This window comes from Rhinopithecus roxellana, chromosome 1 (genome assembly GCF_007565055.1).
Source record: "Rhinopithecus roxellana isolate Shanxi Qingling chromosome 1, ASM756505v1, whole genome shotgun sequence".
Lineage (NCBI taxonomy): Eukaryota > Metazoa > Chordata > Mammalia > Primates > Cercopithecidae > Rhinopithecus > Rhinopithecus roxellana.
In genome coordinates, this window is record NC_044549.1 from 78,183,682 (window position 1) to 78,202,278 (window position 18,597).

General features: G+C 38.6%; 1 protein-coding gene across 2 annotated transcripts in view; it reads right to left on the minus strand.

Annotated features, from left to right (window-relative positions):
* ERC2 (ELKS/RAB6-interacting/CAST family member 2) overlaps positions 1 to 18,597 on the minus strand; it is a 1,016,559-nt gene that overhangs the window by 835,436 nt on the left and 162,526 nt on the right. For both annotated transcript variants that reach the window (XR_004059350.1, XM_030938245.1), the window contains exon 3: positions 3,701 to 4,117. Coding sequence is in view for 1 of the 2 variants with exons in the window: in XM_030938245.1 (XP_030794105.1) it covers positions 3,701 to 4,117 (417 nt within the window). In the remaining variant the exon portion in view is untranslated. The remainder of the gene's footprint in view (positions 1 to 3,700; positions 4,118 to 18,597) is intronic.

Genomic DNA, 18,597 nt, shown 5'->3' on the forward strand with positions numbered 1-18,597 from the left:
ATCCCAGCACTTTAGGAGGCTGAGGCAGGCGGATCGCTTGAGCTCAGGAGACTAGCCTGGGCAATGTGGTGAAAACCCTTCTCTACCAAAAATACAAAAAAAAAAAAAAAAGTAGCCAGGCATGGTGGCACATGCCTGTAGTCCCAGCTATTCAGGAGGCTGAGGTGGGAGGATCACTTGAATCTGGGAGGTAGAGGTTGCAGTAAGCCAAGACTGCATGACTCCAACCTGTACTCCAACCTGCGTGACAGAGTGAGACCCCATCTCAATAAAAAAGAAAAGAAAAAAGAAAAGGGACATAGTAAAATGGTTTAAGAGCTGAGACTCCAGAGTCAGCCTGATTCAAATACCAGCTTCACCATTTGTTAGCAGTATGACACTGGGTTTGTCCCTCAGTTCCCCCAGGTAAGATGGGCAAAGTAATAGCACCTACCTCCTAGGTCATGGGCCTTTCCATCTGAGTGGAACAGTCTTCTAAGATCCTCACATGGATGGTTCCTTTTGGTTATTCAAGTCTCAGTTCATACTGTCACCCCCTCCAAGAGGCCTTCCCTGACAACCCAATATAAAATTAGCCCCACCCAGATCACTAGTGCTTCACTCTCTTCTTCATGACATGCTTCTATTTAACCACAAAATTGTCATCTATTTTCCCCCAATAGAATGTAAGCACCATGAAGGTACATTTTAATAATGATCATTGCTATATCCCAAAACAGATCTTCAATAAGTATTGATCCAATGAAGGAATGAATGGAAGGATTAATGAATGAATGAATGAATGGATGGATGGATGGATGGATGGATGGATGAATAAATGAATGAATGAGATGACTCAGTGTGAACCCATGTGAAGCATTCTTCATGATGCCTGACACATAAGCTGACACACACAGATGCTATTTTGAAAACTTCTGGGGAACCGTGAGTGGTTAATACACACATAATCATAATTCTCCCAATAAGTAACATTCTGACTCCACAGTGTATCTTCTCGCTGTAGTAGAAGTAAACATTTCACAACATTCATTCAGAGGTGTGCTAGTAAACAGGCTTTCAGGAATGGGCAAGGGAATGGGGAAGGTAGACCCTAAGAGTAGCATGTTCCGATTTCCATGGTGTAAATACACCAAATATGACCAATTTCAGGCTATGTGTGGTTTAACATCAGGATCATGAGATTCCTGAGAATTTAACAAATTGCTCTCACAGGACTGTACAACCTTTCTCATGGGAATGGTCCTTTCAGGTCTTGGAGTCTTGTTTGTTGAGTTCAAGTTTAACATGAGTTTTTTTTATGTACAGATATATTTTCCAAATTCTCCCCCTCTTGATGAGCTAAAATAAGGGATACCTACTCATTTTGGTATGATGCTCAGGGAAACTAGTTGAATGTATTGGGCTGCACTTTCTGTACTCCCTTCTGTGTGCTTTCAAACTGGTGTTTAAAGATCTAAACACGATCTATATCCACACCAGACCATTGTGAGAACCAGCCAATCTCAGAAAATCCAAGATGAATTGTGTTTAGATTCATTTAAATGGAGGCAGCCACATAAGGCACCATCTAGTAAGTACTCTCAATGAGCAGAATCTAATTGCAGAAGAAGAATGACCACCCTGACCACAAGATCCCAAGGAGTGAGAAATGGTGCTGCAGATGGAGATTTCTCTGGCATCACAGCCTTGCTGCCCCTTGGCATCAAAATAAAACAGTAGCTTTTTCTAACTCTAGTGATCCTCTATCAACTGCAGTTTTGAGATAACACAAGAAAAATTCCAAAATCCACAGTTAATCTACATGCAAGTAACAACATGCCAGTAATTGTTGCTCCTCTTCTGTAAACTACATGAGAGGTCTATGAAGTAAGACATGGAGAAAATTACTTTCTGCTGTACTATATTTGTTATCTATTGCTGTGTAACAAATTACGTCAAAATTGAGCAACTTAAAGCAGTACACATTTATTATCTCACAGTTTCTGTGGGTCAGGAATCCAGGCACAGCTTAAGTGGGTCATCTGCTTCACAGTCTCTCACAGCCTGCAATCAGGATGTCAGCCCAGGACCTGTCATCTTATCTGAAGGCTCGACTGGGAGAGGATCCACTTCCAAGCTCACTAAATGGTTGTTACCAGGTTTCCATTCTTTGTGGCTGTTGAAATGAGTGCCTCTGTTCCTTACTGGGTGTTGGCTGGAGGCCACCCTCAGTTCCTTACCACATGGGCCTCTCCACATGGCAGCTTGCTTCATCAAAGCATGCAAGTATGAAGGCAATAGAGTCGGCTACCAAGATGGAAGTAACAGTCTTACGTAACCTAATCATGGAAGTAACATTGACATTCTGTTACTTTTGCCATATTCTATCATTTCGGAGTAAGCTATGAGGATCAACCAATACTCAAAGAAAAAGGATTATATAATGGTGTGAATTCCAAGCAGTAGGGATTATTGGAGGCCATCTTGGAAGTCTTCTCACCACATTCACCGTCTTGGAAGATGGATGGGAAGACCAGGCCTAACCAAAACATCTCTTTAAGCTTTTCAATATGAAACCAAGCCATGTGGTTTCCCAAGCATGTTGGAAAAGTATCATTAAAACAAAACAAGGAAGAACAAGAGTAGAGGACATTAAATGTGCATACACGAAAGTCTTTTCCTAAGTTCTAGGCAAATATAACCTACATCAGAGCAAACTCCTGGGAGCATCTGCATTTTTGCAAATCCCAACATGGAAGCCATATCTTCTGACCAATCAAACAAGTGACTCACAAGAAGCACCACCATCTGAACAGGTATACTGTCAAGAAATCTAGTTTGGTCTAGAAGCAAGTATCTTCTAGAATTTTTATTTATTGCTGTAGAATAGTTTGAAAACATTTTTAATGACATTTTATTGCTTGTTATTCTCTGTGAGATCCTTGTCTCCCTACAGCAGTTTTGCCTGCATGATACTTTTAAGGTCCATATCCACCAGAGTGGCAAGGAACCGCTATAAAAATTTCAAACCTTGGCAGTCATCCACATTTTTTCTAAGCTCTACCTAACCACATATTCTCAGATACATGAGCATCCCAACACTGAATGGTGGTAAAAGGCCAGAGAGACTGCCTCTGAAGGACTTCAAATGATTTAATCCACTAAGGGCAAAACACATACTCAGAAAACCTGTAATACTCTGTCCTAGATGAATGTAAATGCAGACAAAAATTATCTTAACTCTAAACACTCAAAATTAATCTGTGCATTTTACCATTCTTTCCTAAATGCTTTACTTTCAGCAAATCTCATCCCCAATTCAGTAATAAAAATATTTAGGGTCATTGTGTTGCTAATCATATTAATTTTTACCTTTAGAGAGGTGATATTTGAAAAACAACTAAACTAAATAGTACCATACCTAAAAGACTCTGAAACCGCCACCTGTGGGAAAGCAATTGTAAATCACTTTAGAGTGGATATGTCCTACATATGTTTGAATCGTGGATATGTGTTGAATAATAATGGAATGCATGTGCAGTGAGCAAAGACTAATACAAAATTCCAGTTTAATGGTCTTAAGCCGGCAGGAAGGTCATAAAGCAGATGACAAAGGGAATTTTGTCAAGGATGTAGATATCTTCCAACCTGTGAAAATAACTTGATAACATATTTTCACTTATAAATTAAGGCTTTGGGGAAATACAGTGAACGCTCTTACCTCTCTAAGATGTATGTTTTCCTTCTCTTTCTGGTCTAAAATCACTTCCAAGTGGCTGACCTGAGACTCAGCCTCTGCCATCCGTCGCGTTCGCTCATTGTCATCCTCCAGGCTTTTGGACGGCAAGCCTTTACTTTGTAACATCTCAAGAAGTTTTTTAATCGACTCATCTCGGGCATTGAGGGTTTGTTTCTGCGTTTCAATTCTCAGCTCCATTTCCTCTAATGTCTTCCTCAAAAGGAACAGCTCCTTGGCCTGCCTGTCATGCTCGGCTTGGAGCCGCCTGAAGTTCTCCTCGGTCAGCTCAATGGTGAAGTGCTCCGCTCCTCGGTTGCCACTCTCTTGCTGGAGGAGGTGGTTGAGGTCTCTCTGGGTTCGCAGCTCATCTTGAAGGGCTTGGATTGTCAACTGTAGGTGCTGCAGTGAGAAAGATGGAGCAGGAGAGGAGACAGAAGGAAAAAAAGTCAATGAAAATGGCAAGTGCTGTTTGCTGCCACTACACTATGAAGATGGAATGTTAATCATGAGGTCCGGAGGGCCAGCCATGAATTCCTCCACGGTGACTTCAGAAGCATGGGACAGCACATGGAGAGGGGGAGATTAATTCAAGGATGCTTTCTGAATGTCTTGGGAGAAGAGAAATGCACACATACACAGAAACAATAGATTAGTGTCAATCACAAGGGAAATTACACATCTACAGAGTTTTAATTTAGGAAGTGGAAAAGGTTAGAGGGAAACTTTCACAAACACACCTTCTTTATGCCCAGAACGCTCCAGACTCAGTATTCCTTGTTTCCTAAGGTATTCTTTATTGTACTATCCATTATTTCCCATGATCAATATGTGTTGATTTAAAAATGAAAATAATAGCATCCACTACAAGTAGACACAAACAAAGACTTTATTTTTTACAAATAAAGCTGTGAACAGGTTTAGTAAACAGGATTACTGCATCTGCAAGCAAAAGGGAATAAATGCAGGCACAGACAAACACACTCAAACACACAAGGAGGTGAGGCTGTACAAAGCAGAACAAACAAGCTGCAAAGAGTGGACAAACCTTGGTTCTTCTGGCATCCAGTAACTGAACAGCATGGGAAATGAAAAAAAAACGAAGCAAAAAATCAACACAAAGAAAAGTCTAGTGCAAGCAAAGGATATTTTACAGAAAGAACTTAATCAACATAAAGTACCTTCACAGAAGAAAGAAAAAAAAAAAAAGAAAAAAATTGTAATTACAGCAAAGACCTATAAGCTACACAGAGTTTATAGCATTGATGTTTGATAGACATGGAAAAAAAAAAAAAGGAAAGACCAAACCTGAGGTTTATACCACCTTTTGTTTTCCTAAATCTCACTGACCCAGGAACCGAAAGTCTTGAAAGTATTACCAGAGAGGGAAGCACCTGTTATTTTGGGTCACCATTTTAAGCAAAGTCAGAGTGAAAGCACCAGAGAAACAAAATAGTTATCAGATGTGAGAAAAGACACCCGTGCTTGAAGATAGTTGGTGAATTCAGCAATACCTTTCCCCATAGGACAAACACCCAGGCTGGTCAGAGAAGGTAGCCACAAGCCTGAAGGCATTTGTATCCTTATGGACAAGCCAAGATGCTTCCAAGACAGCAGCTATTCATTTGCCAAACACACGATCCTGCTTGTGAAACAAATACAATTCTAAGCACAGGAATCAAGAGGGACGTAAGACATAGCTCCCGCCCACAGGGAACCACAGTATTGTAAGGCATGGGTAATACTATATCTAAGTTATATGAATATTGGAGCAGTCAACATTTTGAAATCTGTCTGAATTCCTACAGCTGACACTCAGTGGTATTGAGATCTTTCTGAGGGTGGCCTACACCCAGAAACTAGCACTGGGTGATGCAGCATCTTGATTATACTGTTTCTGAGTATCCAATTCATATCCCCATTTATGAATGTCCATTGAGAAATTCTTAGAGCCTTCTCAACTGTATACCACAGTGCCTCACAGGGTACTGAATGCAGTGAAAGAAACTGATATGTATTTAATGGTGGAGATTATTCATTTTTAATACAATGCTCCCCTATAAAGGGTAACATACAAAGTTGTGCTACCATCAACACAATACATTTTTTAACATTACCTCAGAAAGATACATCATGCCCTTTAGAAGTCATTCCCTGTCTCCCTCCCTTTCCCCAGGCCCTGGTAACCACTGATTTACTTTCTGTCTTTATGCCTGTTATGGACCTTTCATACCAATGGTATCATGCAATCAGTGGTTTCTTTCACTTAGCAGGTTTCCAAGGTTTATCCATGTGGTAGTGTGTATCTGTACTTCATTCCTTTTTATGGCTGAATAATATTCCATTGAACGAATATACCACATTTTATGTATCCATTCATCAGTTGACTCAGACACAAATATTCATAGCAGCAATATTCATATTAGTCAAAAAGTGTTAACAACCCATTTGTCAATCAACTGGTGAATGGATGAAATCTAGTATATCAATTTAACGGAATATTATTCAGTCATAAAAAGGAATGAAGTGCTGACATACAGGATGACATGGATAAATCTGAAAACATTATGCCATGTGAAAGAAACCAGTCAGGAAACAACATGTGCTGGAGAGGATGTGGAGAAATATGAACACTTTTATACTGTTGGTGGGACTGTAAACTAGTTCGACCATCGTGGAAGAGAGTGTGGCGATTCCTCAAGGATCTAGAATTAGAAGTACCATTTGACCCAGCCATCCCATTACTGGGCATATACCCAAAGGATTATAAATCATGCTGCTATGAAGACACATGCACACGTATGTTTATTGTGGCACTATTCACAATAGCAAAGACTTGGAACCAACCCAAATGTCCATCAGTGATAGACTGGATTAAGAAAATGTGGCACATATACACCATCCCAGGACAATGAAGGAGGTCATAATGACTTCGGTTTCTAGGCTTCCAGGAGACTGCATTTTCTGATAGGCCCTCCTCTACACTACAGCTAGATAAAAGCAAATATACTTTTCAAAGCATAGTTGAGCTTACAAGGAGGTAAAGGAAATCTCCAAGGGAGGGGCTAGGGGAGAGACCACTCTCTGTTCTCTCTTCCTCTTCTTATAAGGAGCAAATGCCAATCCAAGCACTGAACTTGAGAGAGCGAACTGGGGCTCACTGATGCGAGGGAACTGAGATTCTCCCAACAAGCCCGTATTTGCAGAAGAGGCTAATGTGGTCCTAAGTGCCCCCTGGCGCCTAACAGATGCAAATGCAAATTCTTATAAAGGGGACAGGCAGTGGGTGGGCAAGGACTGGGAAAGACGATAAGGCAGAGAACAAAAGCCCTCAGGAGTCCAAAAAATTCAGATTAATGAAATACAAGCTTACAATAAAAAATTACCACAGACACAAGGAAACTTCCATGAGTGATGGCCATATGCAGAATATAAGGTGTTTTTGAAATGTTTAAGAAAATAAATAAAAATTTTAGAAGAAATATAAAATTGAAGAATCAGCATGGAAAAGTGATTTTCCAAAATTATCAACCAGATCTGAAAAAGAATAAAAATATACAGCAACGAAAAATATAGCATTTAAAGTGAAACCTAACAGATGGGGTAAGAAAAAAGAGAAAACTAGTGAATAAAGACACAATAGAGACAAGCCACAAAGCAAAATGTTGGTTCTTTGAAATAACTAATAAAACAAACCTCTTCAGAAATGAGTACATATAGGAAATATTTAAAAGATGATATGAAAATACTGTTAACTTTGGGCCAACAAATTTTGAAATATCAAGAAAATGGACAAATGACTAGTCATATCTTACATAATCTAACTCTAGAAGAAACAGAAATCCTGAAGAGTTCTGCAGCTATTAAATAAATAGAATCAGAATTTTAAAACGCTTCCCGCAAAGAAAGCCCAGGTGATTCCAACTTGCAAAAGCTTTCAGATAAATGGAAAGAAGAAAATCTCCCCCAATTCATTCTGTGAGACTTGATCATCTTGATACCAAAGCTAGGCATGAACTATACAAGAAAGGTAACTTCTAGTCCAAACTTCATACTTAGACAATGAGTATTATTAGCAAGTGGAATACAGGGGTATATTAAAAAGGTAATACATCATGACCAAGATGTGTTTCTTATAGGAAATAGAGAATACTTCAGCATTAGACAAAGTATTCTGTAAATAACGTTAACAGAGTAAAGATGAAAAATAATTATGATCAGCTCAAGATATAAAGTCTTAGTGTTTTCTATAAATTGTTACAAACTAGGAATAAAGAGGAATTTCTTTAACTTAATAAAGTATATCTGCTGCAAACTGACAGTATCATTCTTAATGGTAGATGTTAGAAGCATGCCCCTTAAAATGAGGCATAAAATTACACCATCATCAGCACCACTTGTAGAATGTTGCAACAGCCTTCTCCTAGAGGCCTAAGTTAGAACAGTAAGACCAGAAAATAAAGAGAAAAAATAATAATTGAAAAGAAGAGGCCGGGCGCGGTGGCTCAAGCCTGTAATCCCAGCACTTTGGGAGGCCAAGGTGGGCGAATCACAAGGTCAGGAGATCAAGACCATCCTGGCTAACACAGTGAAACCCCATCTCTACTAAAAAATACAAAAAATTAGCCGGGCGAGGTGGCGGGCGCCTGTAGTCCCAGCTACTCGGGAGGCTGAGGCAGGAGAATGGCATGAACCCGGGAGGTGGAGCTTGCAGTGAGCTGAGATCTGGCCAGTGCACTCCAGCTTGGGCGACAGAGCGAGACTCCATCTCAAAAAAAAAAAAAAAAAAAAAAAAAAAAAAAAAAAAAAAAGAAAAGAAGAAAAGTTCTATTATCATCAATTGTATTATGTGGCTTTCTACTTAGAAAACCCAAAAGAATCTATAAATTATTAAAAATAATAAAGTTATTTCCTTATCAGCAGGGCACAAAAAATGTAGCCATAAAAAGAAGAGTGGTAAATTTGACAATGTTAAAATTAGGAATTTCTGTTCAACAAAAGACACTATAAACAGAACGAAAAAGCAATCCACAGTTGAGAGATGATATTTGCAATACATTAAAATGACAAAAAATTTTTATCAAGAATATACATAGAATTCCTATAATTCAATAAAAAAAGATACCAACAGTTAATTGAAAAATGCACAAAAGAAATGAGCGGGCATTTCACAGAAGAGGAAATATGATCAGTCAATAAACATATGAAAAGATGTTCAATCTTATTAGTAATCAGAAAACCACATGAGCCATATGGAAGCCACAACGAGAAAGCATTTGATACCCCACTCTCTTAGCCACACACACATACACTCACACACACTATAATAATCATAATAGCAGCAGCAAAAATAAATAACAATAGCAAGTACTGACAAGGATGTAGATCAATAAGAACTCCTAACACAGCTGCTGCAAGTAAACTAGTGTAACCATGCAAGAACTAACCATGCATATCCTCACCTAGAAATTTTACCCTTAGGTACATATCTGAAGTAGGGGATGGCAAACTATGGCCCAGGGGCCAAATCTGGCCTTTTGCCTGCTTTTGTAAATAAAGTTTTATTGGAACACAGCTATATTCATTTATATATTGTCTTTTTTTTTTTTTTTTTTTTTTTTTTGGAGACAAAGTCTCACTCTGTGGCACAGGCTGGAGTGCAGTGGCACAATCTCGGCTCACTGCAACCTCTACCTCCCAGGTTCAAAGGTTCAAGCGAGTCTCATGCCTCAGCCTCCCAAGTAGCTGAGACTACAGGCATGCACCACCATGCCTGGTTAACTTTTGTGTTTTTAGTAGAGACGGGGTTTCTCTGTGTTGCCCAGGCTGTTCTCGAATTCCTGACCTCAAGTGATCCTCCCACCTCGGCCTCCCAAAGTGATGGAATTACAGGCATGAGCCATGGCTCCCGGCCTTATATATTGTCTATTGCTACTTTTGTAGTACAATTTCAGAGTCAAGTAGCAGATACCATATGATCCATGAAATCTAAAATATTTACTATCTGGCACTTTACAGAAAAAGTTTGCAGGCCCCTGCCCTAAAGAAATACTTGCTCATGAGCACAACAGGCACATACAAGAACATTCAGTGTAGCACTATTCCTAATAGCGAAAAACTAGAAATAATCCACCAACAGGAAAACAGATAAATTATGACATATGTATGTAATGGGATGTTAGATTATTGTGCAAAAGAACAAATGACAGCTACATGCAACAGGAATTTATCTTAAAAGAATACTGAATGGAAGAAGTAAAAATAGAGAATATATACAACATCATCCCACTTAGATAAGGTTCAAGGGCATGATTTTCATAACACAGAAGAAGAAACAGAAACTGAGAAGCACTCATGTGTAACATCAACAGGATTGGTAATTTTCTCAGGTGGGGCAGGGAGGCTCTCCGGGTGTTCATGTCAGTATTATATACCATAAGTTACATATGTGTTCTTTTGTACCTATCCAACAGCATAGAATAATCTCCTTGGATGAACCTGTGGGAGGAGTATATTATAGTGTGTAACAGCCTAGACTCTGGAGCCAGGCTGCCTGGTTCCAATCCCAGCCCTATCACTTTCAAGCTGTGTGACCTTGAAGAAGTGTCTTAGCATTTCTGAATCTCAGATTCCTCATCTGTAAAATAGGGATGCAAGACCTGTCTTATGTCATTGAGTACACACAAATCATTACTTCAGTGGCAAGCATGAGCTCAGAATATGCTCAGCATCACTCCCCATGTATCACCAGAGCCTGTCCCTACAGCCATCCACCTTCACTCTGCATGGTTGAGTCAGAGGCCAGAGCCAGGGCACTGTGATACACGCTGGCCCTGGGGCAGAGGCACACTGATGGATTATCACAGGATCCAGATAGGAAGGTGGCCTACCAAGGGCAGGGGGTGTAGGATATGGCCTCATGATCATGATGTTTGGCTTGGAAATATCTGCACACAGCTCCTAAAGTGAATTCACGAAGAATGAGAGGCCAGCTTCAACATCAGCAGCACCTGAAATCACCACCTACCAGGTCAACAAGGAAAATGTATATATTTTTTGCCTTTCCAAAGTAAAGAAGCAACCTGAGTCCTTAGCTCTTATCTCAATTTATCTTTCCCATACAGTGCACAATTACAGTGTCGGGAGGAAAGTATGGGTTTTGAGGAATATTGGCTGAGAGTCTCTCAATTACCAGAGCTCAGTTACTGAATCTCCCCTAAGCCATAGTTCGGTCATTTGTAAAATGGGGATAATAGTGTAGACCTCACAATGTTATTCAAAGGCTTCAGTGAGACACTGTGTGTCCCTCTAAATGAGCCCTCAAGAAAAGCGAGTCCTCAACTTCAAATACTGGTGACACTGGAGCCAAAATGCCAAGACCATTAATCTAGTATACTTCTTTAACCAATCAGGCCACTGAGACATTAAGCATCCTCATGGCTTTTACCAGACTGTGTTTCAATAGTGTTTCCCCAAGTACCTTCCCTGGAACAGCATTCTGCAGGATGTTAACACACGTTCTGTTGCGGGAGTATTGGAAAGGAAGGGTTCTGTTAGCATGTATCATCTAATCATGTATTCACTATACACACACTTGCATACACACACACACATATACAGAATGACCCTCTCAAGGACAGTTTCTAATTTTCATAATGAAGTATAGAAGAAAGGTGAGAGGACCAGAGGGAAACTGTCTCACCAGACCATCGGCACAAGAGAACAATTTCAGAGAGAACAGGTTTCCATTCCTCTTTGCTTAGCTACAGCTAGATTGAGAGGATGGGGGTGCAGAGAGTGTCCTTAACCTTGGATTACTCTGTCCCGTCCTCTCTGTCAAAACTCAAATGCCTCACGTTCACCACTCACTCATCTGACAATACTGTTCCAAAGCTGCCAACACTATGTCCACTTCACAAGAGCATAAATTGGGGTGGCTTAAGGGATTTGACTGCAGTCACATCATTAGCAGATACAGGCCAGTGTCTAAAATTGAGGTTTCCTCCAGCCAATTCTACAGTCTCTCCTGCTCTAAAAATACTACAGAATTTCATTTTGAACAACTCATATAAACTCCCATATTCATTCAGTTCAAAAAAGGTTACAATGAAAATACAAGAAACTAAGCACTACTTGAGTTTATATAAAAAAGAAGGAAAAATACACTTTGCCTTAGCCAACGTTTATAAGAGTGACTTCCAATAGCTACTGGAGTCAGAATCTAATCCAGATCTCAGAATGTCTAAAACACAGAAAGGCAACTAGAATGAAAATATAATTATATATGTATGATGTGCATGGAACACACAATTATTTAAATAGGGAATAGCCAGATGTTTAGAATCTACTGTGTCTTATCTCCAAACATGGAAAATATGAGTTCCTGGCAGGTTTGAAAAATTGTGTGACCTTAAGCTCTTTTCCACACTACGGAGAAAAAAACAAAAATGATAAAGTTTTGCACTATAAGCAGCTTAGGGTTTCATTGCTATGAAAACCGTCTCCAAGCTATATAAAAATATGAATTGGCTTATATCCAAAAGTTGTGAAGTTTTTTTAATAAATCCATACTCCTTCTCAAGCAAGTACTTACCATAACTCTTTCAAAGAAAACAGAATCTCTTTGCAGACAACTTGGCCTGCTCTACTTCTCCTGTGACTTTATTTTCTTATTAATCACTTTCTAGTTTGTCTCTAATTAAATGTGAAGGGCAGGTTCTCTGATCCCTTTCTCTGTAATCCTATGTACAGGATGTACAACACTCTTCATGACTTCAAACCTTCCTTAGGCTGTGTCATGTGTGTTAAAAGACAAACAGCAGACCAGCTAAAAACATGTGGCCCCAGTGTGTGGTGGAAGAGTTGGCCAGCTGAGAAAGGTATAAAAAATTAATATTTAGACATATGGTCCAGGCTCTAGGCTTTCTCATTCAGGGTAGAAAACCCCAAGGAGAAGCACATACAATTAAATAAAGAATATGGATAGGTGATTTTTAAAAGCACTGGGACTCTGGGTTCCTCACCCACACACTGTCATTGATAACTGCAGAACTCACTTTGGTTGATAACATGTGACATTTTGCCAAGATTCATAACACTAAGAACAGTATAAATGGGAAAGCCCTCTTGGCAGTTCCTTTTGTAAGCAAAGAGGAATTCTGGTTTTCATTACAGACCAATACTCTAAGGTGGCACAATATTGGAATATTGCATTGAGCTTAGAGTTAAGGACTTAAGTTCTAATTCTAGCTTTGCAACTAACCAGTTACATGATCTGGGGAAAAATCATTAGACTTGTCTCAGCTTCCAAGAACAGTGGTGAAGAGTTGAGTTTTGAATCCTGGATCTACCCATGACAGTCTGTGATGCCTTGAACAAATTACTTAAGTACTCTGAGCATCAGACGACTCATCCGTAAACAGGAAATAATAATTGTAACTCACTACAGGGTTCACACAAACACCATAGGAGATGCTTACTGAGTGAGCAAACAAGTTCCCTTAAAGCATGAAGCACACGGCCTGGCACATGACGAATGCTCAACAAATGTTAGCTGTTTTCATTATTTTGAGACACTGGTGTGGCTAGAGGCCTGGAATCAAAATTTCTGTCCTCCCTCTTGCGATTTGGGCAGGGAAAAGGAATGGGCATAATGAACATAAATCTTTGATTATCAAATAAATGCAACAGTGGGAAACAAAATGCTAAGCGCTTTGGCATTTTTTTAAATAAGAGAAAAAGGGAAATAGATGTTTTAAGACCAATTCAAAGATGGATATAATTTATTTCCCATTAACTGACCTATAAATAACTCTACAAGGGACTCTTAGGAATACCAACCATTTCTGTTTTGAAGGTCAGTGTTCTTTCCCTGTTGTTAGCCAGTAATCCACAACCAACTAAAGGATAATGGCATGCCCTGTTATCAACACTTCTCAACCTGATACAGGTTACAAAAACAAACAAACAAACAAAAAAGCTACAGTTTAAGAAATACTGGTATTTTTAAAGTGTGTTCAGAGAAGCTACCCCAAACATGTAATGATAGGAAAGATAGCTAAAACAGAAACATTTATAATATTAACAGTCACAGCCACATATAGTTATTATAGGACAGCTCTTTCATTTAACTGTTTAGGAAATGTTTAATGCCAATGATGTTTTAAAGGTTTTATTGAAATTTCCTTCCCTGTCACTTCCTCTTCACCCTCCCACATGTTCATTTAGCAAAACTGCTAACCATCTAAGTACTTTTCAGAATGGTAAGGTGTTTTACCTAAATTAATGTCATTTCAAATAGCTGGGTGGTAGGCATTGAACTATATTAACTTTCCCCTACTCTGAGCTGCCTGGATTCATCAGCCAAACTCTAGTCCTTGCTACTCAAAGTTTTAAAGAGGAGAGATTTTCCCCAGGTACCCTCCCTGCTTCTCTCTGCTTCTTGAGTCATTCCACCCATGAGAAGGGAGAATAACAGACCTCCATGCTACTCAGAGGATCCTTGGACCAAAAGCATCAGCACTACCTGGGATCTTGTCAGAAAGGTGGGATCTCAGGTCTTACCTCAGACCTGCTGAATCAGAATATGCATTTTAACAAGACCCACAGGTAATCTGAAGTCACATGAAGGTTTGAGAAATGCTTCCTTAAACTTAAAAAAAAAAAAAAGTTTCAGTTTTCCTACTGATTTAAGATTATTTGGTAATGGAAAGGTAGGGAAGGAAAGCACTCTGAACACAATGTTGTAGGATAGTCCTGAGAAACAGTGTGTGTGATTAATAAAGTCTGAGTAAACTATGAGTGCTGCCCCCAATGCAGGACACTACTAGATAAAGTGGGTCATTCAGTCATTGATTCAACCATTGTTGAACTATGTGCTATTTTTCTACAGATCATAATAGATGTAGATATTTTCAGTGCACATGTGATAATTTAATACATTCATATAATTTGTGAAGATCAAATTAGTGTATTTGGGATATGTGTCACCTTCTATATTTTTGTCTTTATGGTAGAAACATTCAAATTATTATTCTCTAGCTATTTTGAAATGTATAATAGATTATTGTAAACTATAGTCACCCTACTGATCTATTGAATCCTATGTCTATTTCTTCTATCAAACCATGTATTTTTACCCATTAATCAACTCTACCAAGATACCTTTCCAAGTCAAAAAGGAAATCCTGCCAGGTTAAGTTATATACATATAAATGTGTGTGTGTGTGTAATTATATACAATTGACCCTCCATATGCACAGGTTCTACATCTGAGGATTCAACTAACCATGGGTTGAAAATATTTGAGGGAAAACAAAAAATAATACAACAATAAAAAAAGAAAAAATACAGCATAAGAACTATTTGCATAGCATTTACATTGTATTAGGTAGTATAAGTAACTAGAGATGATTTAAAGTATACAGGAGGATGTATATAGGATATAGGCAATACTATGCCATTTTATATAAGGGACTTGAGCATCCACAGATTTTAGTATCTGTGGGGGTCCTGGAACAAATCCCCCACAGATACCAAGAAATGAGTGTGTATGTTGTTTACTATTTCTAAAAGTTCCATAAATACTGAATTTTAATTCTGTTCTGCTATTTATTATTATCATTATTTAAAGAACAATCCAAGGAAACCTTTAAAAATTATCTGATAGATGCCAGAGGCTAGGAAGGGTGTGTGAGTGAAAAGGAAGATGAGGAGAGGTTGGTCAATGGGTACAAACATGTAGTTAGATAGAAGGTATAAATTCAAATGTTTGAAAGCAGAATAGGGTGGGTGACTACAGTCGGCAACAATGTATTGTATATTTCAAAGTAGCCAGAAGAAAGAACTTGAAATCTTCCCAACACATAACAATAAATACTCAAGATGATGGAGTATTTATCCTAATTTGATCATTACACATGCTATGCATGTAACAAAATATCACATGTATCCCATAAATATGTTAAATGCTATGCATCAATTTAAAAATAATAAAACAATTAAAAAGTCATCACAATGTCAGTTCTAGGCATTACATTAAACCATTTTGCTCATTTGTGCTTTTAAGCAGCATTTCTGTAGCATGTCTGTGCTCTTGGTGGAATTTTAAGTGACTGGGAAAACCATGAGGAGTCTGTGATAAATCTGTTTTCTCAGTTATAACTTGAATAATGTACAGAAAAAAATTGAATATGTGAATATACTGGTTCCTAAGTAGCCTAATCACTCAAATTCTCTAAGGTTTTCCATTTTATTAATGAACTAGAATCAAAGGCCTATATCTTTTTCTTTCTGTGGTGTGAAGATAAGCTACCTACTGCTATTTCCACACAGCGCCTATGGTCCTTAATATTTAATGAATGTAAATATTCATAGATATATGGGGTGGGAGATGAGTGAGTGAATAAATGAATGAAAGAATATACCAAACCCCATAAACAACAATATGTCCAGCATACCATAAGAAAGTAATATGAATGGACAAGAAAAAAAGAGAGGAAAATATACCACAATGATCATTGCTGGGGAGAGGAGGATGAGGAATGGCTGATAAAGGATAGGCAGATTTTAGGAGAGGTGATTAAATTAGAGTACTTAACTTTTAAAATTAGACAGTCGTGATGGTTTCACAACTCTGTGAATATACTAAAAATCACTGAACTGTACCATTTAAAATGGTAAATTTTATGATACATGAATTATATCTTGATAAAGCTGTTAAAAATGATGGGAGGCGAGAGCATTATGGATGCCTTCTTTTCTATTTCCCATTTTCATTCAGCAAATATCTTTTCCAAAAATAACTTATTTACTCATAATTGCTAGGCTAGTTTATATTCTTTGGGTTGCAGGCAACAGAAAACAACTTGGCCTGTCTTGAGCCACAGAAGGGAGTACACGAGAAGGATATCAAGGCATCTCTCTCAAGGAATCGAAGCAGCAATTAACAAAAACAAAACCCAAGAAAAGAAGGAAGCAGCACACAGCATGAATCTCTGTGCGAAGCTTGGTTCCATGTTATTTGGTTTCAAGGACTCCCTGCTCCAAATTGAAAATACCCAGGATGGAGTATAGAGTTAGCCTGGCTTGGGCCAAGTGCCTTCCATGGATCAATAGGTTGTGGCAGCTGACTCCAAGCATCAGAAGCTACTCCAAGAGGAAGAAGAGTTGCTTAAAGGTCTGCAGCAACCTCAAGAAGAATCTACTACAATTGCTGTTATGATTAAAGAAAACAGAAGTAATATAAATAATATGACAGTGCTATGATTATGTTTATTTGGGGTAGCGGGTTCCTAAAGTACCCTTTAGGAATATATACAAGACTCAGGTGAACTGCATAGTAAAGATGTAACCATGCCAGTTCAACCTTCTGACATGCAGTGTTCGGTTTTCTGTTCCTGTGTTAGTTTGCTAAGGATAAATGGAAAGTTTTAAAGATTTGACTTACTATCCCAAATTAAGAACTCTGACTATGACATCAGACAGTCTGGGGCCAAAAGCCTGGTCACTCACTAGTTATGGGGTCAGACAACCTTGAATGGGCCTCCAATCTGGTCATGCACTAGCTTTAAGGTCATATAACCTTGCGGAGATGGGGGCTGTGGGATATTGGCAGGTTATTTTCTCAGTTTCCATCTCTTTTAAAAGCTGCTAATAACACAAACATCTTGCAGAAGCATGATAAAGTTAGATGATAACACATGCCCAATACTTACTTATGCCTGAAACTTAGTAAATACCCCAGCCAACAGGAAGTCATCATTTTAAAGCTGCTACTATTATTAATATACAAATACAGATTGCAAACTGTTCCAGAATGCAGTGCAAACAGGTAAAACTACAATGGCAGCTGGTGGGGGGCAGGGCAGTGAAATAATGTTTGGCTGTGTCTATACAAAGAAAATCTTTCAACCAGAGAAACTTTCTAGTTTGGCCACTTCAAGTGCTAACTTGAAGCAAATAAAGCAATAGCACATAAAATACTTCGAAAGAATAACCCTAGATTTTGCCACAAGCTGGTACATGCATTTAAAAGAAACAGCAAATATTTAACATCACAAAACACTAGTGATGACATGGATCACAAAGATAATTTTTGTTTCTTTTTGCAGAAGGATAAACTAAGGCCCAAAGAGGTTGACCACCGGTTGTCTGAAGTCACAACAGAAATAACAGCACTGCTAGTTGTGAAGTCCAGGCACCAAACTCACAGCACAAAGCTCTTTCCTGCTCTTTCTCTTGTAGCTCCATGTACCAGTCTCATTTGGTCACTGCACTGCAGAGGGCATGTTACCACATAATTAGTTTCAGGGTATGTGCAACAGCTGCCACGAGCCAGAGTTCCACACTGGAGTCAAATGTCTTCGGTCTAGACACATCCCTTCCACCACATGCCACTGATGGGACAGCCGCCATAAACACATTCCTTACTCCAGTGGCTCCAAGGCTTCAGGAGTTGGAGCACATGACACATTCCAACCAAGATGAAGTAACTCCTCTCTCTGATGACTTATTAAAGAACACCTTTAGGGATTTTTTCAGATTTGACATTCTTCTACCTGGGAGCTTAAGGACTTTAAAAAGGGTTTAGAGGAATATTTTTTCCTAAAAATCTATGTGAGATAAATGTTAAGAATTAAGGGGCCACTTAGGAACCTGGAAATGATAAGTCACAGGAGATCCATGTTATCATTGAGTAAGTCAAAGCAAAAAACAGAAAAAAAGGAAATGGTTGTTTTGCAGATACCATCACCGAAAGAGTATGTCATATCACTGAGAAATAAGATCCCTTGATAACAATCTTGAGTAATATCTGTTTGAGGTTATTTTATTTTATCTAGATAATTTTGGGCCTATTAGTAACAACAAAAATTTTCCTTAAA